This window comes from Cebus imitator, unplaced genomic scaffold (assembly GCF_001604975.1).
Source record: "Cebus imitator isolate Cc_AM_T3 unplaced genomic scaffold, Cebus_imitator-1.0 Scaffold124, whole genome shotgun sequence".
Taxonomy (NCBI): domain Eukaryota; kingdom Metazoa; phylum Chordata; class Mammalia; order Primates; family Cebidae; genus Cebus; species Cebus imitator.
In genome coordinates, this window is record NW_016107439.1 from 5529070 (window position 1) to 5554980 (window position 25911).

The window sequence follows — 25911 nt, forward strand, 5'->3', positions numbered from 1 at the left end:
AACCGCCGCACCAAGGCAGCGGCAAAACCGCCTCACCTGCCTCAAGAGTCACGCTGGCAAGAAGTGGGGCCCCTCCGCTGGAAATCTCCTGGTGCGTGAGCAACAAAAATTGATCTGAAAGTGTGGCGTCCTCTCGTTCTCTGCGCTTTCAGTGGGAGCTACAATCCCGAGCTGCTAGTGATTAGCCATCTTGGATCTCTCTCTGGTCTGTATTCTTTAAGGGCAAGAAGAGGCTAAGGGTCTATGTGGTGATCCTAGATTCTAGTACCAACTCTTTCAAAGACTAAGTGGCTTTCAGCAAATCAGTTGCTGTTTCTGGGTCTTTGATTTCAGAATGAAACATTTCGGAATGAACAATTTGGATTCCGTGACTTTAAGATCTTTTCCAGTTCTGCAAGTGTCATTACATAGTCTGCCTAAACAATATGGAATGTTTCCCAGTATGACCTCCCAGCTTCAGAAACTGATTTACATATTGTGTCCCAAAGATTCTTATCTCCTCCATTTTCATCTATGCCTTTGCTTGGAATATTCATTCATGTCCTTTCTATTTATATAAATCCTAAACATCTTTAGAGATTTAGTTCAAATGCCAGCTCCTCCACAAAGAACTCTATAACTATACTGGCTCTTACTTATACCACTCATTGGGAATTTATAAATTACATGTGCAGAATGTTACTATGTATCAGGCATTTGCTTCATTTAATCAATATATCTCAGCAGATACTAATTTGCCCCATCTCCAAAAAAAATGGTACAAATTAGTCTTAAAATCAGTTCTATTAGACTCCACAGCCCTATGCTTTAATGTTTCTGAATCTACCTCTATATGTTAACAGGGCCAATTTTTAACACATCGCCAATATCCCCTACTTAATTTCAATGAGTCCATGTTTTGCCATTTAAATAAAAATTTATTAAATGAATAATAAATGCATGAATCAATAGACATGTGAATGAAATATCCCCAATATTAAGGGAAAGTTGTGGGGTAGGGGGTTAATATTTTTTGAGGTCCTCCTTTTATCATGCATCTGGCTAGGTCATATATATGCAATGTGTGTGTATATATATTATACATAATATAGATGTACACATAGTACCTTTTTATCTTCAAAATAATGCCACCAGGTAGAAACTATCACTGCCCACTCTCCAGATGAGGAGATTAAGACCCAGAGAGAGTAAGCACTTCTGCCATGGTTAAACAGCTAGTTGTGAGTTGTGGGTAGAGCTGGGAATTCAATTTAGGTCTTCTGCCTCCAAAGACAGCATATTACCCACTACATTGTAGCCTCTCAGCAGTGATTTGTATATAATAGGTTGGCTCAGTGGTTCTCCATATGGAGTGAATTTGTCCTCTTGGGGTTTGGCAATGGCTGTAGACACTTTTGCTTGCTACAACTGGGCAAAGCGTGCTGCTGGTATTCAGTGGGTAGGAGGCCAAGGATACTTCTAAACATCTTACATGCTCATGACAGCCCCCAACAACAAAGATTAATCTAGCCCAAAATATCAATAGTACAGAGACTGATAAATCCTTGAGTAGCTCAAGGAATTTACTGATGATGTAATACCATTTAAAAAATATAATACAGAAGTTTCCCCTTATTCACAGGGGATATGTTCCAAGACCCCCAGTGGATGCCTGAAATCATGGATAGTGTTGAACTCTAAATATACTATGTTTATTCATATACATACATACCTACAATAAGTGTTAACTTGTAAATTAGGCACAGCAAAAGATTAACAACAATAACTAATAATAAAATAGAACAATTATAACAATACACTGTAGTAAAACTTATGTGAATGTGGTCTCTTTTTTTCTCTCTCAAAATATCTTATTTAGTTTACCAAAGGTAATTGAAACCATGGAAAGTAAAACCACAGAAAAGGGGGTACTACTGTACTTCAAAACACATATAAACATGAAGGCTGTATTTAATGATCTTGCAACTTCTAGCCATCACTGGGGAAATCAGTCATCATGCAACTATATAATTAGTACAGTGCCAGGTAGCTCAGCTGTTACTATAGGGAAAGCTCGTTCAATCGGTACAATTGCAAAAGTGGAATCAAGAAGACATGAAGTGACTCAACCTTTCCTCATTTTGCGGAAGCTATGAAAAGGAAATAGGCTGGGCCCAGTGGCTCAGGTCTGTAATCCCAGCACTTTGGGAGACTGAGGTAGGAGGATCACCTGAGGTCAGGAGTTCGAGACCAGCATGGCCAATATGGTGAAACCCTGTCTCTACTAAAAATACAAAAAATTAGCTGAATGTGGTAGTGGCACCTGTAATCCCAGCTACTCAGAAGGCTGAGGCAGGAAAGAAGCTTGCACTCAGGAGACAGATGTTGCAATGAACCAAGATCACACCCTACTTTACTCCAACCTGGACAAGAGTGAGGCTTCTTCTCAAAAAAAAAAAAAAAAAAAAAAAAGTGGAAATAGACCAGTAAAGTTACAATGTGATTCAGAAATGGAGTGAGAATTCCGGGCTCAGTGACAATTTTATAAAAATTAGGTATGAGGCCAGGTGTGGTGGCTCACACCTGTAGTCCCAGCATTTTGGGAGGCTGAGGTGGGCAGATAGCTTGAGCCCAGGAGTTTGAGACCAGCTGGGAAACACGGCAAAACTCTGTCTCTACAAAATTAGCCATGTGTGGTGGCATGCACCCATAGTCCCAGCTACTTGTGAGGCTGAGGTGGGAGAATCAATTGAGTCCAGAAGGTTGGGGCTGCAGTGAGCTGAGATCATGCCACTGCACTCCAGCCTGGGTAACACAGTGAGATCTTGTCTTAAAAAAATATATTGTATGAGAAACAAAGGTTTATTATCATATTGATAAAACTTATCCTAATGGTTATAACTTTTAAAATTTCTTAGTATTTCTTTAACATATCTTAATATTTATGTTAAAGTAGATTCTAAAATAATTTTTAAAAAATGCCTCAAAGCAGGGCAGGAATTCTTATCTTCTGCTTCATAAGAAGAAACTTACAAAGTCTGTTATTTCCTTTGTCTGAAGATAGGTATTGAGATAGGTACTAAATTATCTACTTTATTTCTCTTCATTATTTAATCCCCAATCTGCCTTTTCTTCCCATTCCCCTTTTCAAATAACCAGTAATCTGCCTATAGCCTGTTACTTGCATCAATTTGATATATGGAAGAAGTGGGCATGAGCCTGTGGAACAAAAAATTTATCATACTTTCAATGTACTCTCCAAAGGGCCCAAAACAAGGGTGAACAGCATTCAGATGAGCTTCTTTCAACTGTATTATCAATCCTCCATCAATCCTTTCACTATGAACTAAATCTGCAAACATTTCCAGCATACCAACTTTTGCCTGCTTGTAAACAACACACTCAGCTAAACCTCCTCCAACTGTATCACCCATGTATCCTTAATATGCAAACTTTTGTCCTAAACTAATTCCCCATACATTTCCAGCATTCCAAGAACTTCCAATATCCTACCTTCAACATCCCAAGACTTAATCAGTGCAAAACTCACCTCCAATACTGACTGCCTGAAAATCAAAGATGGAACAAGAACACTGACTTTATATCTTATGATAATGAACATGGTAATTTATGTTTACATATCTGCCTCCCACACTGGACCATGAATTCCTTAAGAGATAGGCCTATTTCTTATTTTAACAATAATTACAACAACAACAACAACAGTAACCACAGCTATATTTATAGAGAACTCATTTTAGTTCAACCATTGTGGAGGACAGTATGGCGAATCCTCAAAGATCTAGAACTAGAAATTCCATTTAATCCAGCAATCTCATTACTGGTTATATACCCAAAAGATTACAAATCATTCTATTATAAAGACACATGGACACATATATTTATTGCGACACTGTTCACAATAGCAAAGACTTGGAACCAACCCAAATGCCCAACAACGATAGACTGGATAAAGAAAATGTGGCACACACACACCATGGAATACTATGCAGCCATAAAAAAGGATGAGGTCATGTCCTTTACATGAACATGGATAAAGCTGGACACTATCATTCTCATCAACTGACACAAGAACAGAAAACCAAACACCGCATGTTCTCACTCACACACTGGGGAACATCACACACTGGGGCCTGTCAGGGTTGGGGGGCTAGGGAAGGGATAGCAGAGGGTTGGGAGTTGGTGAGGGAATAGCATTAGTAGCATTAGAAGAAATACCTAATGTAGATGACAGGGTGATGGATGCAGCAAATCACAATGGCATGTGTATACCTATGTAACAAACCTACACATTCTGCACATGTACCCCAGAACTTAAAGTATAATATAAAAAAGGGGACTCATTTTGTGTCATTTGCTGTTGTAAATTCTTTATGTGATTATCTTTTCTTATTCTCTTAACCATCCAATGAAATCGATAGTGTCATTGATCCCTTTTATTGAGGCACAGAGACATTAGATAGTTGTCCAGGGACACAGCTTATAGGTAGTGGAAATGGGATGCAGACTCAGGAGGCCTGATGCCAAAATCCTTGTTCTTGGAAAGTGCTCAATGCCACTGCCTCCATGTAAATCAGATTCACAAACTGTACATCATAAAGGCATGCTCTGGACAAGCCAAATTGATGGACATTCTACAAAATCTCAGAATAATGCCACTCAAAACTGTTTAGTTTATCAAAAGGAAAGAAAATCTGAAAAACTGTCATCTAGAGAAGCCTGAATGAAGACTGTTATGCAGTATCCAAGCGAGGAACCTGGGACAGAAAAAGAACATTAGGTAAAAATGAAGGAAGTCCAAATAAAGTATGTGTTTTAATTAATAATAATGTATCTGCATTTGTTCATTACTTATCATAAATATACGATTAATGCAAGATGATAACAACAGGGGAAACAGCATGAGGGCATGCTGAAACGCTCCAGGATATCTTTGTAACTTTCCTGTAAATCTAAAACTATCCTAAATTTAAAAGTTTATTTTTAAGAAAGTCATTCTCTTTAAGCAGTCTTTTAAAGGAGTGGCTTATTAAAATTTTCATATGCATATTAATCACCTGGAGATATTGTTAAAATGCAGAATTTAATTGAATTTCTGAAGAGGGGTCTCAGCTTCTGCAGTTTAAAAACATGCCCAGGTGTTGCTGATGCTGCCAGTACAAGGGGCACATTGCAAAGCTGGAAGGTTTTAAAATACACAGTGGTGTTGTCAGATGTGTTTAGTGCAATTGCATGTGTAAGAGGTTGTTTCCAAGCAGCAGTGTTCTTCACCAAATTATCTCCTAGGCAACACTTTTGCAGAAAACCCTAAAGGACTGGCCATTAAAACACAGATACACTGTTAAAATAGTTTTCACTTCAGTGAAAATATGCCTCAGTATTAATTTCTAGAGAGAACTGGTCTCCATTAGTGTGTGTGTGAGTGTATGTGTAACAGAAAGAGAGAGAGTGTCTGTGTGTTTGTGTACACATGTGCTTAATTTTAAACCATTTCATAAAAAAGACCAGAAGCTCTGGGTGTGTCTATGGTAGAGAAGTGGTCATAGGCAAAGTTCACACCTCTAGAACTATGGTTCTCAAACAAGTAGCTTTTCAATTACAGTTCAGTCAGGATAGCATTTGATTCCCAGTCACTTGGTATCTTTTCTGCATGAGGAGGCATAAACGAAAAGTACTCACTTGGGCAGGGATATGTATGTTCAGTGACTAGAGTGGAAGGGGGCTAGTACTAGCTCTTTGAAAAGTTATGAATATAAAATTTTGTGTTATAAATACAAAAAAAGTAAAGCAATGCTTCTTACTGTGTATTTTATGAAACATTGCTGCTGCAAGACACTTCCTAAAAAAGGGGATCTATGGTCAAATAATTCAGGAAAACACCTCACAAATGCACTATGGATGTTTAGCATGGCATTGTTTATTAATATGGTTCCATTTTATTGAATAATGAATGATGAAGTCTTAAGAAAAATGGTCATAAAAGTAAAAGCACACTGTGATGACATTTCTTTTTAAAAAACAAAAACATAAGTGTATGTGTTTGCACACATACATATCTTAAAAACAAAAACATATATATGTGTGTGTGTTAAAAAGACCCCAAAAGTGCATTAAAATGCTGACAGTCATCTATTCTATTTGGTGTGGGTTAGTGATTGCTTTTAAATTTTACTATAAGATGACACATAATGCAAAGTGTCATCAAATTCAATATGATTAGCTGCATTTTACATGTGCATGATGATTACATAATAAATACTTAACATTTTATCCCTTACACTCACAAGTTACAAAAGTTGACTTAAAAATACACGTACCTAGGAGAAAATATAGTATGTATTTTAACAATCCCAGGCATGATGGGATGTCTAAGTTCAACGCTACCATCAGAAATCATAGTATTCATAATAACTGACAAATTTATATAACAAAGATCTAAAGCTTTTGATAAGAAGAGACACTAGAAGCACAGTTTAGAGACTGTGGTATACAGAATTCTAAGATGGCGCCGAAGAGTCCTCTCCCCCATGGTAGATGCACCTTGTGACTATGCTATGATTAAATTATGCTATGTGGCAAAAGTGGAAGAATTTTGCAGAATGTAATTAATCAGCTGAGTTTGAGTAATCTAAAAAAAGACTATCCTAGGTGGACGTGATCTCATTAGGTTAGTTCTTTAAAAAGGAGTCAGGGCTTCCCTGATATCAGAAAGATTCAAAACGAGAAATTCTGTTGCTGGCCTTGAAGAAGCAAACTGCTTTGCTGTGGTGAGGCTGTGTGGCAGGAAATAGCAGGCGGCCTCTAGGAGCAGCGAATAGTCCCAGGATGACAACAGCAAGAAAGCGTGGACCTCAGTCCCACAACTTCAGTACAGTGAATTCTGCCAAATACCTGTACGCTAAGCAAGGATAAGATCATCAAGATCACAGTCCCAGCAAATGACTCTATTTCAACCTGGTGAGAGACCCTAAGCAGAGGAGGAACTTATCCTATACCCAGACTCCTGACTTACAGATACTGTGAGACAGCATGTTTGTGTTGGTTTAAGCCATTGTGGTTTGTGGTGATTTGTTATGTGGTTATAGAAAACCAATACAGTGATAAATAATGAATCAGAAAAATATTTGTCACATATAGAAGTGAAGGATAATATAACATCAGGGATGATATCCAAAGCATTTAAGAACTTGTTCTAAATGAGTACACCAATGAACATCAACGCTGGCCACAGTCTAGACTGAGCATAAAAACTGAACACTAACCCTGACCTTAGATTAAAAACTCTCCCACAGATTACCAAGAACAAGGAAAACCCATTTAACAAATAGGGAAATAATTCAATTAATTTACCAAGGAAATTCAAATGACCAAAAACATACAAAATGTTAAAGATCTCATTACTAAGCAGAGACAAATTAAGACAATGAAGTGCTAACCTGCCTATAAAAATCACACAGATAAAAAGTTGTAACTTCATCCAATTATGGCTGGGTATGAAAAACAAGCATTATTTTTCTGGGTTATGGGAATGTAAATTACCATATTTTAGAGGAAAATGTTTCTTATAAAAATAATTGAATAAATATATATGTACCAAGAGGCATAATGCATGCTGAATTTTATTTATCATAATTTTAATCTTGTTTATCTTCTTGTCCTAAATCTACGGTACATGCAATCAGGGACTCATGTCACATATTTGGAGCTCACAAAATGTTTGGTGAATGAGTAAGTGATGTTAACCGCAAGCGCTTTTATATTAGCAAACCAAGTGGCCACCATTAAGCATAGCAAACTATGCTTAACCACATATAGTAGAACACCATATTCTTATTTTTAAGTTATATAAATTGACTTAGGAAAAATCCATAAGACACTGTTGAATAAAATAAACAATTTACAAAAGTAGTACTATTATATGTTCTAACTCATAAAAGGGAAAATGTGTAAATATATATGTTCACATATAAAGAAATATGCATATTTACCAAATTGTTAATAGTGGTTAACCTTGAGAGAATAGGGCTTTTAATTTGTTTTGTCAACTACTATGAATTAGTTTCATAGGAGCACCTATTTCTTTTATAAATTGAAAAATTAATAAAGTTCAACTCTTCAAAGGAAACTTGGAATTTATAAATTTACTTCTTCAGAGTCAGAAGTTCAGCTCATTTTGCTTAAACTAGGTATTCTTAATCAAGCACCAATGGATACCTAGGGGTCAAACAATGAGGCCTGTAATCACTTTGGAATTATTTCCAAAATATTTTTCAAAGAAATGGTCCATAGTTTCATTAGCTTTTCAAAAGTATTTATAGTCCAATATCATTTTCATCCCTCCAATTACCGCCTTTTACTCAACTAGTAATTTATTTCAATTTTAAAGAACCCATGGCAGTAGACTCCTTGACTTTAACCTACTAGCTTTCGAAGGAACAACAGTGAAGCTTAAAGCCCACCTGGAAGCATTAAGTACCCAATGCTTAAATAAACTACTTCTGTGTCAGAATTGTCAGACATGCAACACTTAAGTGGTTTCTAAAAAAGACCAATGCTAAGGTTGGCTTTCAGGAAAATCCAACACTCACCATTTTCTTCATGGCAATAATCAAATCCTGCCACGCTACATCTTCGAAAAACCATCTTATTCTCAGTGAGGGTTCCCGTCTTATCAGAAAAGAGGTACTGAATCTGTCCTAGATCCTCCGCGATGTTCAGTGCTCGGCACTGAACAGTAGAATCCATTTTCTCATTGTAGAAATCCACATCATTTTGAATGAAATATATTTGTCCAAGCTTCACAATTTCGATGGAAACATAGAGAGAAATGGGAATCAAGACCTAAGAAGATCCAAACAAGTTTTAAAATGTTAAAGTAGGTTAAAGAAAGGATGTGAAGCTGAACATAGCTGGTTAAGCAGCAAAGATGTTAACATTCTACCATAAGCTTAATAAAAATTACCTGTAACAAAATGATCATGGTCCAAAACATATAGAATCCTGCCAACAGTGGTGATATGATATGTCCATCAGGCTCGGGGATATTGAAAAAATGCATCTTTTCATACCTGCTCAACCAGATTCCATGACCTTTCAAAAAATACACAGACATCAAAAGGATGCTAAATATATAGCATGCAAACAAAAAACTTTATTCCTGAAGGAGAGGGAATGAGAGTATTCATTTTGATTCAACACCAATTGTTTGTTTTTGGAAACAAAATTCAAATTCAAAAGGTTATACATTCTTCCGTCTCACTCTTTCTCTTTAAATCACTCTCCAGGTTTCTTCAGTACTATGGCAAAATATGAATTAATATAGTCAGCATTAATATTTTACAGGCCAAAGGATGAATGAGACAAGGATGTGAGGAAAAACATTACTGACAAATAAAATCCACCTTACCAAAGTAAAACATTCACAGGTATCATATTGAAATAAAGTACTTTAATATCTTGCTGAAAAGATGTCAACAAATAATCAAATTTTACCTACCCACTGCTCCAATTAAGCACATTATGACCAGAAGCAGGACACACCAGAGGACATCTGTGTTTGCTCTTCTTTCTAATTTGCTGCGCTTATAACGTGGCCCACTGTTGTTCAGCATTGCTTTGGTTTCATGGCCTACAAAGGATGTGCAGTATGATAGAAAATGTACAAATTAAAGCCAGGAAGCAAATATCATATTTAAAAAACTCTCTGACAGACAATTTAATAAAACACAGTTACATGATCTATTTTGTCAGTTTAATTTTCTTTTGTGATTCATTTAGAAAACCAGAGACCAATAATTAAGTTTGTCAAGACAAAATTTCCTTTCTGCCTTGACAGACTGCATTTTTGAGTTGAAAAATGTTAACTTGTAGAAAAGCACAAGGAGACAATGGAAATTAGGAACATAACCAACCTGCATAAACCACAATGCCCACAACAGCCTCCGTGTTTCTAATGGTGCATCCTCTAAGCAACAAATTTTCTTTACTGAGACCCACGCGTTCTTTGTTGAAATGTTCTCTGTAAGAAAGACAGCATACAGATTCACTTTTAAATAGCAAAAGTGGGGATATAAAAATAAATCTCATGGCCCTTGGAGTAAAAAGGCATTTCACAGGAAAGGTTTCAAATTTCTGGCCCATTTACTTTGGTTATTTCAGTTACTTGCTTTGTTGTTGTCAGTTTTGTTTATGGACTTTTAGGTTCAGGGATACATGTGCAAGTTTACTACATAGGTAAATTGTGTGTTGCAGGGCTTCGGTGTTCAGATTTCATTACCCAGGTGATAAGCATAGTGCCTAAGAGGTAGTTTTTGATCCTCATGCTCCTCTTACCATCCAGTTTCAATTAGGGTTTCGTGTCTATTATTCTTATCTTTGTGTCTATATGTACTAAATGTTTAGCTCCCACTTATAAGTGAGAACATATAGTATTTGGTTTTCTGTTCCAGAATTAGTTCATTTAGGATAATGGCCTTCAGCTCCATCCATGTTGCTACAAAGGACATGATCTCATTCATTTTTATGGCTGCATAGTATTCCATGGTGTGTATATAGACCACATTTTCTTTATCCAGTCTACTGCTGATGGGCATTTAGGATGATTCTGAGTCTTTGCTATTGTGAATCAGTTACTGCTTTGTGAATCTGGGAAAATGATGCAACAAGTTTCTAACTATCACTGTTTTCAATGGTAGTCATTGTTTGTCAACTTCTTTTACTATAAAAAATATTCCAAGCAAGAATCCCACTTTTCTAGTACAAATATATTTAGGATAACTTAGTAATTGATGAGGGAACAATTTCTGATAGAGTTTAAAAATTATCATTTTCAATTTGGATGAAATCAAGAATCATTCTAGGCAATGATAATCACTGGCTGCTAAAAATTAATGTTTAAAAGGCTGATGGGAACTTTATAATCATAGGACAAGGCTGATAACACCAATCTTACAATGGGACAAGGAGACATTGTGGGCTTCATGATTTATGGGAAAGGAAGTCATGGCCCCACAGGTGCTTAATCAAACCTCTATTAGGTATTTCAATCTGGGGTCTATGGCTTCAGAGTATCTTTGAAGCCTTTGAAATTGTATTCAATATTTTGTGTGTATGTGTATATACATGTTTGCTATTTTCCAGGGAGAGACTCTGTTTCTTTCATTGGAGTCTAAAAATGTCCCTTGATAGTTTACAGATAATAAGATGGCCAGAGAAACATGTTAAATATTACCACAAGAATGCAGTTGGCCAGATCTAAAACATGGTAAATTCTACAGGCAAAATGATCTGCTTTATTCAGAAAATGAATGATGTAGGGGAATGAAAGGGGAAAGGAGAGGAAGCCCAACCCAAGGAGGAGGCAGTCATCTTAACCTAGGATGTGATAAATTCTGTAAGCTCAATGACTCCATTTATTGGGAGAGGAAATTTAGAGACATGTCAATCATATGCAAAGTATAGATCCTGGTTAGAATAAGACAACTATCAAAAAACATTTTTTCAGAAAATTGTAGAAGTTTGAACAAAAGCTTGGTATTAGATGATATTATGGAATGGTTCTTAATTTTTGTTAGGTATGATAATGCTACTGTGGTTGTGACTTATTTAAGACCTTATCTGGTATAAGTAAAAGTATTTACGGTGAAATGACACAGTGGAGGGGTAGGAAAGGAAGTGGAAGCACAGATGAAACAAAGATGGAAAAACTGTGAAACAGCCAAGGTTGAGTGTCAACACATGGGTGTTCATTATACCTTTCTTTTGCTTTCTCATGCTTGAAAATTTCTGTAATAAACAGTTTTAAAATTATTGAAGTAATTGTTTGACCAAATTTTACAGTGACAAAAATACAGAGCAACATCACTGGAATATTTAAATAAACAAGTAAAAAGTAACGGTTTTCACATATTTTGAAAATGTCCTTAGTTTCAGTATTAAAATCAGTTTTTTTTCTAAGCAATAAACTTCAATTTTAAAGTTATTGCTTGTTTCTTACATATATAAAAGTTGTCAATATAACTTTGTTATCTGGAATTATAATTAAAATAAAAGTAAAAATTATTCAAATAAGGTTTCACACTACAAAGAAATAGGAGGACAGATTTGTCATTCACTCTCATACTTTGTAAAACACTTTCTTCTAACAAGGATATGTTTACATTCGTTCACATATACAGGCTTGTACACAAAGAGATGGTAAAAGCTAGATGCATCCTTGAGTTTAAGCTAATTCAACTTTTCTGTTTTACAGATGAGGAAATTAAGTCCCAACATTCACATTTCCATATAGCATTCCCAGGGAAGCATCAGCCAGTCCTCAGCAATGTGGCATTTTTTTTCCCTAGAGTCCTTATAGGAAAGAATTTAATACATAAACTCATCGATTCCAAAGTTCCTCAGAAAGTATTAAGATTTTTTTTCCCCTGAAATCCTTATTTTTCACCATTAAATCACTTTGCAGTATCACTATTAGACCAAAGTTCAGCTCCTATATTGATTGCACTTACTGCAAATTCCAAAAATGTCATGTATTTTACATGTGTCTGATAATTGGCACTCATGGTATGGAACCTTCAGAGTTTTGTATGAGGCAGTGGCTGTCACATACAGCTTCCATGAAACATCTATTTACTATGTACCCAGCACTCCAAACCAGATGCTAGAAATAGAAAAACAAACATATGCAGTCTGGATTCCCATGGTCTAAGAGGAGGTAACTGAGGTAGAGACATGTAAGTGTAGTCAAAATATGATAGACAATATGATAGGAATCTGATATTCAGTATACAGTGTAGTCACAAATAGGGAGGATGTCAGTTCTACCTTAGAGCATGAAGATCAAAGAAGGTGTCATATAGACAGGTAGCTTGAGCATCTCAATTTGTGTTTAATTTTTGAAAGCAGGCCACAAAACAGGAAAAAAAATAAGGAGCTAGTTTAGTGGATCAAAATAATTCTACAGAAAATCACTGTATCTACCTAAGCTGATTCTCGTATTAAATGCTTCCCTGTCAATGGCTGATGGCAGCTCTCAGGATGGACATCAACAGAACAGACAAAGGCCCCTCCAATCACTAGGGAAGGCAGAATCTGAGGATTCTCGGAGACTGGCCACTTCAGCAGTCAGGACATGATAATCAGCAAGTAAGGGAGCAAATTTCAAAGCAAACTGATATCAGAGGAGCCCATCACAAACGGGGGAATCAAAGGGCAGGGAAACATGGTGCCCAGAACCATAGGGAAAAGTGACAATTTGGATAGGCAGAAAGCTAGTAGGGCCTTGGAACTAGGTAAGGGCTCTGAAACAAGGCACAGCAAATGATGCTCGAATGTGTCTCTTAAGAAGAACCAGATCCAAAGGATAAAATGAGGCTGACAAAAGTCAGCTCGGCTCCAGTCCCAGATTGACTGATTGATTGATTGACTTTTGAGACAGAGTCTTGCTCTGCTGCCCAGGCTCCAGCGCAGTAGCACAATCTCAGCTCACTGCAACCTCCACCTCTCGGGTTTAAGCAATTCTCCTGTCTCAGCTGCCCAAGTAGTTGGGACTACAGGCACATGCCTGGCTAATTTTTTTATATTTTAGTAGAGATAGGATTTCACCATGTTGCCCAGGCTGGCTGCAAGCTCTTGAGCTCAGGCAATCCACCCACCTCAGCCTCCTGGGGTGCTGGAATTACGGGCATGAGCCACTGTGCCCAGTCCAGAAATTTTGAATTACTTGTCAAGTTTACACCAGAGCAAACAGGTCTGAGGTAGTAAGAGTTGGGAGTCTCAGACACTAGACAAACTATCAGAATTGGGACACAGAATCACAATTTGTGTGGCAACAGTGTTCTCATACATTAAAGAAAACCCTACTAATTACATGCACTGGGCCAGATTCTTTGCAGAGTGCTATGCTCCAGACCAGAGTGCTAGACTAGAGTTCCTTCCTGTTCTCTCCACTGCATAAACCAAATGCATCCTGCCAGGGGCAACTCTGAGCTCATTAGGGAGTCGGCATGCCCAACTATAGAAAGAGGACAGCTGTACAGGCTGCTTCCTATGACAGATCTGACCCCAGGTCAAAAAAAGGCAGCCCTGAATCTGACATTTACAAGAGGAAACTTTATTCACAGTCAGCAGCTAGAAGAAATGATCCTTGAAAATAACTCATTCTAAGAAATGGCTTATGAGCATGTTTCTGATGAGAAAGGGGCAGCTGCCTAACTTCTTTTCATGAAGACCATCTGAAATTTCCATGGAAGGATTTTTCTAATACTAAACCCAATAACTTCAGGATAACTGTTTCATTTTAAGCAAAATACAGAAGGCCTTTCAGGCTCTGGCCTCTTCATGATCTGCCTTATTGCTCACCTACATTCCAGACATACTTAGCCACACAGAACAATAAAAATACACTGCAGTCTCAGGCCTCTAGGCTCTTGCCTATGTTGCTCTCACAGCTTGAAATGCCAGCCATTCTTTTCACTTTATTGTTTGCCTGGCATCTTCTCATTCTTGAAGATTTAATTCCAGCATTATCTCTTAACTAAGACTAAGCCTTTCCTCTTTCCACTTTATGGCTCCCTCCCTGATCCTACCCTACCAGGCGTCTGTATTCAGTGTTACTTAAATATGCTATTTGAATCCTGAATAGACTAATAATAAGTGATGAAATTGAAATATTAATAAAACACCTACCACCATCACCAACAAAAAGCCCAGGGCCAGATGGATTTATAGTCAAATTTTCTCAGCCGTGCAAAATAAAAGAGCTGGTATCCATCTTACAGAAGCGATTCCAAAAAGTCAGAGGAGTCAGGTTAGGGGCTCCCTAACTCATTCTATGAAGCCAGTATCATCCTGATACCAAAATTTGGCAAGGAAACAACAACAACCACAAAGAACACTTCAGGCCAATATCGCTGATGAACACAGATGCAGAAATCCTCAACAAAATATTAGCAAACCAAATCTAACAGCACATCAAAAAGATTATCCACCATGATCTCATGGTTTTATTCCAGGGATGCAAGGATAGTTTAACATATACAAATCAATAAATGTGATTCACCACATAAACAGAATTAAAAACAAAAACTAGGCTGGGCGCAGTGGCTCGTGCTTGTAATCCCAGCACTTCAGGAGGCCAAGGCAGGCAGATCACCTGAGGGCAGGAGTCAGAGATGAGGCTGGTCAACATGGGGAAACCTCGTCTCTACTAAAAATACAAAAATTACCCAGGCGTGGTGGCAGGTGCCTGTAATCCCAGCTACTCAGGAGGCTGAGGCACGATAATTGCTTGAACCAGTTGGTGGAGGTGGCAGTGAACTGAGATCACACCACTGCACTCTAGCCTGGGTAATAGAACTCTTTCTCAAAATAAATAAATAAATAAAAGAAAAGAAAAGAAAAGAACAAGGATGACAACAAAAACACCATATTATCATTTCAATAGATCTAGAAAAAACACTCAATAAAATCCAATATCCTTTCATGATAAAAATCCTCAAAAAACTAGATGTCAAAGGAACATACTTCAAAAATAACAAGCGTCATGTGTGACAAATTCACAGCCAATATCATAATGAAAGTGGGAAAGTTGAAAGCATTCCCCCTAATAACTGGAACAAGACAAGGATGCCTACTCTCACCACTCCTAGTCAACATACTACTGCGAGTCCCAGCCAGAGCAATCAGGCAAGAGGGAAAAAAGTAAAAGGCATTCAAATTGGAAAAGGGGAAGTCAAATTATCTTTGTTCACTGATGACATGTTCTTATACCTACAAAACCCTAAAGATTCCTCTAAAAGACTTCTAACAACTTTAGTAAAGTTTCAAAACTCCAAATAAACGCACAAAAATCAGCAGCATTGCTATACACTAACAACGTTCAAGCTGACAACCAATTCAAGAACTCAATCTCATTTCTAGCAGCCACATACACACAAAATGAAATACTTAGAAATATATTTAACCAAGGAGGTGAAAGATCTCTACAAGAAGAACTACAACACACTGATTATAGAAACTGTAGATGACACAAATAAATGGAAAAACATCCCATGCTCATGGATTGGAGGAATCAATATTGTTAAAATGTCCATACTGCCCAAAGAAATCTACAGATTCAATGCAATTTGTATAAAATATCAACATCGTTTTTCACAGAATTAGAAGACAACAATTCTACAATCATATGGAACAAAAAAAAAAGTCCAAATAGCCAAAACAATCCTGAACAAAGGAAAAAAGCTGGAGGCACCACATGACCTGACTTTGAACTATACTACAAGGCTATAGTGACCAATACAGCATGGTACTGCTGCAAAAACACAGACACATATATCAGTGGAAAAGAGTAGAGAACCCAGAATTGAAGCCACATACCTACAACCAACTGATCTTTGACAAAATTGACAAAAATAAGCAATGGGGAAAGGACACCCTATTCAATAAATCGTGCTGAGAAAATTTAAACTGAATTCCTACCTCTCATGATCTACAAAAAAATCTCAAAATGGATTAAAGACTCAAATGTAAGACTTGAAACTATGAAAATCTTAGATGAAAACGCAGAAAAAACTCTTCTGGAGATTGGCCTAAGCAAAGAATTTATGACTAAGACTTCAAAAGCAAATGCGACAAAACAAAAATAGACAAATCAGATTTAATTAAAATAAACAGCTTCTACATAGCAAAAGAAACAATCAATAGAGTAAACAGACAACCTACAGAATGGAAAAATATATTTGCAAACTATGCATCTAACAAACAACTAATATCCAGAATCTATAAGGAACTCAAACAAAGCAACAACTACAAAAGAACCAAATACCCCCATTAAAAAGTAGACAAAGGACATGAACAGACATTTCTCAAAAGAAGACATACAAGCGGCCAACAAGCCTATGAAAAAATGGTATCACAAATCATCAGAGGAATGCCAATTCAAACCACAATGAGATACCATCTCACACCAGTCAGAATGGTTATTATTAAAAACGTCAAAAAATAACAGATGTTGGCAAGGATGCAGAGAAAAAGGAATGCTTATACACCATTGGTGGGTATGTAAATTAGTACAACTCCTGTGGATAACAGTATGAAGACCTCTCAATGAACTAAAAATAGAACTACCATTTTTATGTCAAAAAGACACCCACACCTATGTGTTTCTTGTCGTGCTATTCATAACAGTGAAGTCATGAAATCAACCTAAATGTCCATCAACAGATGATTAAAGATAATGTGATTGATACACACACACACACACACACACACACACACACACACGGCACCATGAACTACTACTCAACCATAAAAAACAATGAAATCGTGCCTTTATAGCAACATGGATGGTGTCTGAGATCACTGTCTGAAGTGATCTAACTCAAAACCAGAAAATCAATACTGCATGTTCTCACTCTTAAGTGGGAGCTAAGGAATGGGTATTCACACCATGGAATATTATGCAGCCATCAACAACGATGAGTTCATGTCCTTTGTAGGGACATGGATGAACCTGGAAACCATCATTCTCAGCAAACTGACACAGGAGCAGAAAATCAAACACTGCATGTTCTCACTCATAGGCGGGTGTTGAACAATGAGAACACATGGATGCAGGGAGCGGAGCATCACACCCTGGGGTCTGTTGGGGGGAAACAGGGGAGGGACAGCAGGGGGTGGGGAGTTGGGGAGAGATAGCATGGGGAGAAATGCCAGATATAGGTGATGGGGAGGAAGGCAGCAAGTCACAATGCCATGTGTGTACCTATGCAATAATCTTGCATGTTCTTCACATGCACCCCAAAACTTAAAATGCAATAAAAAATAATTTTAAAAAAAAGAATGATATCTATCTGCTATAGTAGATTTTTCTAAAGACACCATGGTATTACTGGTCTGGTTTTACCTACTTCAAAATAACAAAACAGAATTCTATTAAAATATTCTATGACAAACTCACAAAATCAGACTTTTTTCACAATTTTTGAAGATTTATTTAACTTCTCTACAGCATTTATTGCATGCTTATTTACATAGAAGCTTTTAAAAATGCTTTAAAAAGCTTTAAAAAGATCTTTTACTTGGAAAATCAGACAAAATGTATTTCTTAACTGCATCACTTATAATCAAGCTTCAGTAAAGCATACAATTTGTTTTCCTTAAAAAAAAAAAAAAAGAATGGTTATACATGGACATATGGAAGGAAATAATAGACACTGGGGACTCCTAAAGAAAGGAGGGTGGGAGGGGCATGAGGGTTGAAAAATTACCTATGAGGAAAAATTCACCATTTAGATGGGTACACTAGAAGCCCAAACCTCACCATTGCACAACATATCCATGTAATAAATCTGCACATGTACCACTGAACCTATAAAAATAAAAAAAAAAGACACTACTATTATATTCTACATTTCCTTCCATCTTATTGTTACTTTTCTTAGAATTTTAACCAACTTTATTGAGTTGTTTATCCATTTACCTGTTGATGAACATTGGGTTTCTGCCAGTTTTTGGCTATTATAAATAAAGCTGCTATGAACATTGTATACAGGTCATAGAATTAACACATATTTTTATTTTTCTTGGGTAATTGTCTAGGAGTGGGATGGTCACGTTATATAATGAGCATATGCTTAGCTTTTTCCAAAATTTCCAAATTGTTTTCCAAAGTGGTTGTACTATTTTACATTCCCACTAATAGCATCTAAGGGTACAAGTTCCTCTACATCCTTGCCAACACTTGGTACAGTTGATCTTTTTAATTTTAGCAGGTAAAGCTCTGTGGTTTAACCTGCATCTTTTCACAAAATTATTTGCATTCAAATGTCAAATACATTAGTTCAAAGTCTTTTGACGACTTTTAAAGTTGTATTATTTGTTTTATTACTGAATTTTTATAGGCCTTTATATATTCTGAATAAATATGGGACTTACATATTTTGAATATTTAAGTCCCATATCAAATACATGGATTGCAAATATTTTCTTCCTGTCTGCGACTTGTCTTTTCATTCCATAAACAGTATCATAGAGGAGCGAAATTTTAAATTTTGATGAGTTCTTTTATTTATTTTTGTCTTTAATGGATTGTGCTTTTGGTGTTGTATTTAAGAAATCTTTGTATAATACAAAGTAAAAAGATTTCCACTATGTTTTTTCTGAAAGTTTTTATTATGTAGATTTACATTTAAGTCTAGGATTCACTTTGAGTTAATTTTTGTAAGTGGTGAGCAGTATGGATTAAAGTTAATGTTTGAAACATAAATACCCTGTTGTTGCAGTACTGTTTGTTGAAACATAACCAATCTCCATCTATTTGTCTTTCCACCTTTGTTAAAAACCAATTGTCCATAAATGCATTGGTGTATTTCTGGACTACATAATCTCTTCCACTGATCTACTGGTCTATCTTTATGCCAAAATGACACTGGCTTGATTATTATACTTTTCTGAAAAGTCTTACAATCATGTGGTTTTAGCCCTCTAGCTTTTTTCTTATTTTTTTTTCCAAAGTTGCCTTAGTTATTCTGCATCTCCACTTAAATTTTAAAATAAGCTTGTCAATTCCTTAAAGACCTTATTGAGATTTTGATTGGGATTTCACTGGCTCTATAGATAAATCTGGGGGAAAACTGATACCACTTATTTAGTTCTTGAATTTTGTTTTCACTAGTGTTTAGTGAAAAACAGGTAGTTCACATTATTTGTCAGATTTATACTTAAGCATTCCATTTTTCTGATGCTAGAATAAATTGTATTTTTTTTAAATTTCAATATCTGCTCATTGTTAGCATACAAAAATACAATTGATTTTTGTTATCTGGATCTTGTTTTCTACAATATTGCTAAATCATTATTTTTAGTAGTTTTTTTTTGGAGATTTCATCAGATTTTCTACAAAGAACATGATACCATCTGTGAAATCTGTGAATAAAAGATAGTTTTACTTCTTTCTTGCTTGATATCTTTCATTTCCTTTTCCTGCCTGACTACACTAGCCAGATCTTCCAGTGTAAGCTTGTCTTGTTCCTGATCTTAGAAGAGAAGTTATTTCATGATTAAATATGCTGCTATCTCTAGGTTTTTCATGGATGCCCTTTATCAGATTAAGTTCCCTTCTACTTCTAGTTTGCAGGAATGGAAATTAAATTTGTAAAATGTTTTTTCTACACTTATGAGATAACCACCTGGTTTTTCCTTTTTGATTTGTTTAATATGGTTTAATACAGTCCTAGTATAGTGAATTACATAGTACTATTTTCTAATGTTGAACCAATCCTGAGGTTTGGGGGGATAAATCCCACTGGGTCATGATGTATTATCATTTTCATACATTGTTGGATTTGATTTGCTATAATTTTGTGTGGAATTTTTGCATCTATGCTCATGTGGGATATTTGTCTTCCATTAAATGTCTTTATATGCTCTTGGTATCATGGTAATAGTATCAGGATAATTCACATTTCAATATATGATTTGGGAACTTTGCTTTTCTCACACTGTGAAGTAGGTCTAATTGTCTTCTCTTAAAAATCAGGAAGCTGAGGATCAAAGTTTGGCTCAAGGCCACAGAATATTTATGGGCTGATGCCTGAAATTAGGTAAGGACTCCAAATTCTAGCTGCCCTTGCAAAGGAGATCTGGATGCCATAAGTTGCCTACAGAATGAATTGTGTGTGTGCGTGTGTGTGTGTGTGTGTGTGTGTAAATACTTATTAAATAATTAAAATAAGCCAAATTCTTTAGTAGGTGGCTAAAGTTACAACCTTTAGTGATTTAACAAGGGTATAAGTACAGAAACACTTTATCAAGTTAAGTACAATTGCAACACACAATTCCACTCACGCCTACAAAGGTATGTCATGTATTACTCACAGGAAGCCTCGGAATCTGCTGAGGTCATTGTTTGGACTTTCACATTCTATCCTACCGGAAAACTTCTCAGGATCAACTTCAGAGTCCTAAAAGTATTTTTTGAATCACAAAACAAGAATTCAAGATTAAATCCTTAATATTGAAGTGTTTTATCACTTCACCAATTCTTAAAATAATGCTAAGCCTTTTTTGCAGTGAAGTTTATATCATGAATTTCCCAAAGGAAGGAAAGTAGAGGCATAATGATGTGATCCATAAATGGAATCAGAATGGTCCTAGAGCACTAATAAACATCTGCAGCTGATGGGAATGTCTCAGTCATTTACTGAAATTCACGTAGGACTCTCTAGAAGAGAGTTTCTACTTATAAACACCTTTTTATCAATAAAGCACTGAAAAACTGAACATACTTTTGTTGTTGGCCTTTAATCACATAAGTAATTTTGAGATTAAATGTATATGTGAACACTTTGAGCACATATGCATTCGATTTCAGCCAAATTTTATAAATAACAATTTAAAAATAAACTAAACATCAATATCTATAAAGTTTTCCAATGGATTAGACAATTACAGAATTCTTTATGAAAGGAATGAACAAATAAGCGAAGTGCCTTTGGAGGACACAGCTCCTTTAAGGCATGGATTTCCCTAAAACAAGCCACATCAACATTATTTCATTACTTTTATTTTCATATCCATTTTGACCAGTAAGGTAAATGCTATTGATATTGATAAATATCAGAATTAATATGTATATAATAGGAAACATGAAAAATATTAACATATGATATGATTTATTTTCTAATGAGTAATATCTACAGAGTTCTTTTGACACACTAAAATCTATTATGCACTTTTAATATATTAGCTAGTTTCTTCTTCACAACTCCATGAGGAAGGTACTATAGTAATTAGACCTAATTAGCAGATGAGGAAAGACAGACACAAAGAGAATCAGTAATTTGCCAAAGTTCTCAAAACAAGAAAGTGTTTAGAGCAGGATTAAAATCTAGGTCACCAGATTCACCCTTAATTGAACCCACAATGTGCTGATTAATACTAGGTTGGTGTAAAAGTAATGTGCTTTTGCCATTACTTTTAATGGCAAATATGAATTGCTGATTAATACTCAAAGTGGGTATGTAGTTTACAACAGGATGTTACGTTGTGCAGAATTTTTACCAATGTCTTTGGTACAAGACTACTTATAAAAGTGACAATGACAGTAGTCTATTAGGCATAAAAATCACAGAGGATCTAAATGAAGTCCATAGGTAGAGAGGTGGTACCAATATGACAAGGTGAAATTTACCAAAAGATAAAGGTATTAGTAGGCTAAAACACTTTTTTTTGGTTTATAAGTGTAAGATGAAGAAATCCTAACATAATAGTCATTTGGGTTAAAAAGAAAGAAAAAGATCATTAAATTGTAAATTATTTCATCTCAAGTGCTTTCAGAGAAAGGGGAAGGAAACTGACATTTAGATACTATATATGATGTTTCAATGCATATTATTTCATTTAAATCCTACAATAATGCTACAGAGCAGGTACCATTATTTTCATTTTAAGATTAAAAAAACTGAGGCATAAAGTGTTTAAATGACTTGTCCAAAGTCACACAGTAATTAATGGCAGAACTGCGATTCATTTAAATCTGTGTCAATATAACTTCAAGGTTTCTGTTTCCCTCTGCACAATATTAAGAAAGGTCTAAAAGCTATGTAGCATGAGAAGCTACAAAACTCTTAAGCTTTGGTATATAAGTAATTACAGATTTTAGAAACAATGATCAACCAAAAATTAGATATAAAGTGTAAGTTTAAGAAAAATAAATTAGCAGGTGTTTTTTTTTTTTTCCAAATTGCAAATAATTCTGTCTGGTTCCTTTAATTCCATTCTCAAAAACATGAGTGCCCCACCAAAGTGTGTGAACTCTGAAGTCATTTTATCCTCTTATCTAGAAAAGAGTACGCTTCCACTCATATCTGAAAATGAATTACACCTTCTGGGATTCTATTTCATCCTGGTGAAAATGAATTAAAAATCTCTTTATCTGTAATGTGAAAATGAGCTCAGCCATCTTCAGAAAAAAAATGTGAATAAGCCACAACCGAGAACACATGACTTGCCTGTTCTGCATATCCCCGAACCACCTGCTTCTGTTTTAAATTGCTCTCTCCATCAAGACCAGAAGTCTCAATGTGACAGATTCCATCTGGATCAGTGGAAAACAGTAGTACCATGTCTGCAGGGATGATCTCGTTACAGGAGAGGCGAATAAAGTCCCCAACAGTAACGTCTTTCCAACATCGGTCAATGTATTTCTTCTCTTTCCTATAATTAAAAAAAAGTTTAAAAAAAGAATATCAAGCAAAATATACATACAATGGTTTTTTTAAAAGTTTTTTAGTATATAAAGTATATATTAAGTATTAAGGTAAATTTTAGTCTATTAAATGCTAAAAGGGGCGAGGCACAGTGGCTCATGCCTGTAATTCCAGCACTTTGGAAGGCCAAGGTGGGTGGATCACCTGAAGTCAGGAGTTCAAGACAGCTTGGCCAACATGGTGAAACTCCATCTCTACTACCAATTCAAAAATTAGCCAGGCATGGTGGCACACACCTGCAATCCCAGCTACTCAGGAGACTGAGACAGGAGAATCACTTGAACCCAGGAGGTAGGGGCTGCAATGAGCCTAGATCACTCCACTGCACTCTAGCCTGGGTGACAGAGCGAAATTCTGTCTCAAACAAACAAACAAAAACAAACAAAATGCTAAAAGGGAAGCCTCAGAATTGGCAACCCCTAAATTCTACAAATGCTTCACCTGAAAATTTAGTTACTGAGCCACTAAAACATATTTTTCAGCTCTTTCTTCCTGTGGGATTTTGAACCATTATGCTGTTTGAGTCTAATTATGGAATAAAATTACAATCAACATTTGATGGGCTCATTCAGATACAAACCAATTCCTTCATGCTGCTCTGCGGTCAGGTACGGAGGATCTGAAGGTGCATAAGACACATCATCTGCTCTCAGCATTTACCATCAGGCAGACAGGATGAGTTATCATTGTGTGTCATAATGCATTTTCCTTAGGGTAGAATGAGGACATTTGTATGGTAGAATGTCATATGTCATTTGAGCTAGTTAGATAGCATTTCACATATGATGCCACCAACAAAAGTTAAGCAGCTCTGTCTCATTCCTTGCACTGTCTCCTAAATGTAAATAAAAACTAACATTTGTGACAAATATCATAAAATCCACTTATTTTATTTCATCAGATTAAATAGAAATGGCACCTTACACCAATACTTTTACAACTTTTGCCATACAGAATAATATCAGATATTTCAAGAAATATTTAGCTTAAAAGACTACCTAAGAAGTACATTTTCAGGACATACCAAATGGACAAGGTTAAAACCAACTAAAGGAAATCTTTGATTATCTAAAGAGTTTATTGGTCCATGGAGAAAGACAAATCAACAGTTTATTTTGTCTTTACCAAACTTTTCCTAGTGTCTGTGCATATCAGTTTATTCTCCTATAGAGGGGGGTAACAGAGAAAAAGACAAAAAAGGTAGGCAGCGGTATTATTTTGACAGTTCAGTCCTCCATGCCATACCTAGGAGTAGGAATTTCATTCCATAAAAAATGGAAAGTACATAAAGAATGTGACCCTACTTCTGTTTGCCAACTCCTGAGATGAAGTAATGAATGGATTTTTGGATGGCAGGTTATTTAGGAGTATGGCCAAGAGACCAGTGGTAAGTTACTAAAATAATCCATGGGAGGGATGAAGGTGATCAGAATTAAGGCAGTAGCAACACAGAAAGATAAAAGATGAAATCAAGACATATTAGATAACAGAAGCAAGTTTTTGGACTTATTACACATAAAAGAATTATCCAGGATGACACTATGGTCCCTAACGTGTTCAATGTGGTGATGGATGGTGCTGTCATAGGTCTCAGATTTTAGAAGCAACTGGTTGTATCACGGGTTAGATAACTTCAGGTTGAAAAGGTTTTATTTGGAGTAGGATGTGCAGCTGAAGATGCCCAGCAGTTTGAGGGTCCTGATCTGGAGATTATGAGTAAAGATATAGATTTGGAAGTCCCAGGTACACAGACAGCCGTTGATTGCAGATAAGGATATTTCTTAGGGAAAGAATCCTTAAGATGATAGTAAGGTGAAAGAGGATCTAAGATACGTGGTGTCACAAAAATCAAGGAAGAAGGAAATTTGTAAGAGGGAGCCACAATGGCTGAAAGCTACAGAGGAGTCCTGTATAGTAAAAACCCAAATGCCTACAGTATTTGGCTGTTAGGTCAGGTGGCCTTGAAGAAAGTTGGTAACGTAAAATTGTTGATTGGAAGAGTGAAGAAGAAAGTATGATCTCTGTGAATCAGCTAGCGTCTTCCAACATTGTAAATGTTCCAAGCTAGTTAAATGTGGCTGTGAGCATTGTTCGGGGATGCAAAAATAAGACTACATTTCCTTTCCTGATATATAATCAAAACTAGTAAGAGAACTTTCTTCTTCCCCAGAGTCTAAAGGTCCAAAGGTCCAACTAGAATTTCTTGCATCTCCTTGGTGGTTTGTGCTTGTGTATGACTGTCACTGATCAGGACACAGCACCCACAATCCCTCCTTCAGGAAAACTTCTAGGCCAATTTTGCTTCTTCGTAAGTCCAGTATCAAACAGCTCTATTACATAAGCATTAGGAAAAGTTGGGAATAATACGCACTGAATAATCAACAGAGATTCAACTAGGATGGGAGCTGGTAAGGAAAGAGAGGGAGGGGTAAGAATGAAGGGTTGGGAATGTGAACACCTACTTCACTTGATATTTAAAGACAGAAGGGGTAGAATTATGAATTAATTATTCTTTTTGGTATTTTTAGTGTGTTTCCAATAAGACATTAAATTATTTATAATGAGCAAAAAATGAATTATCATTGGACACAACATCAGCTAAGATTTATTAGATGCTTTATATATATCAACTCATTTAATTTTT

General features: G+C 36.1%; 1 protein-coding gene across 2 annotated transcripts in view; it reads right to left on the reverse strand.

Annotated features, from left to right (window-relative positions):
* Positions 1-25911, reverse strand: part of ATP10D (ATPase phospholipid transporting 10D (putative)) — a 104036-nt gene that overhangs the window by 47063 nt on the left and 31062 nt on the right. For both annotated transcript variants that reach the window (XM_017540327.2, XM_017540326.2), the window contains exons 4-9: positions 23010-23214; positions 20875-20960; positions 9912-10018; positions 9497-9628; positions 8963-9090; positions 8589-8841 (exon numbers count right to left, since the gene is read on the reverse strand). In XM_017540327.2, the coding sequence (XP_017395816.1) occupies positions 8589-8841; positions 8963-9090; positions 9497-9628; positions 9912-10018; positions 20875-20960; positions 23010-23214 (911 nt within the window). The remainder of the gene's footprint in view (positions 1-8588; positions 8842-8962; positions 9091-9496; positions 9629-9911; positions 10019-20874; positions 20961-23009; positions 23215-25911) is intronic.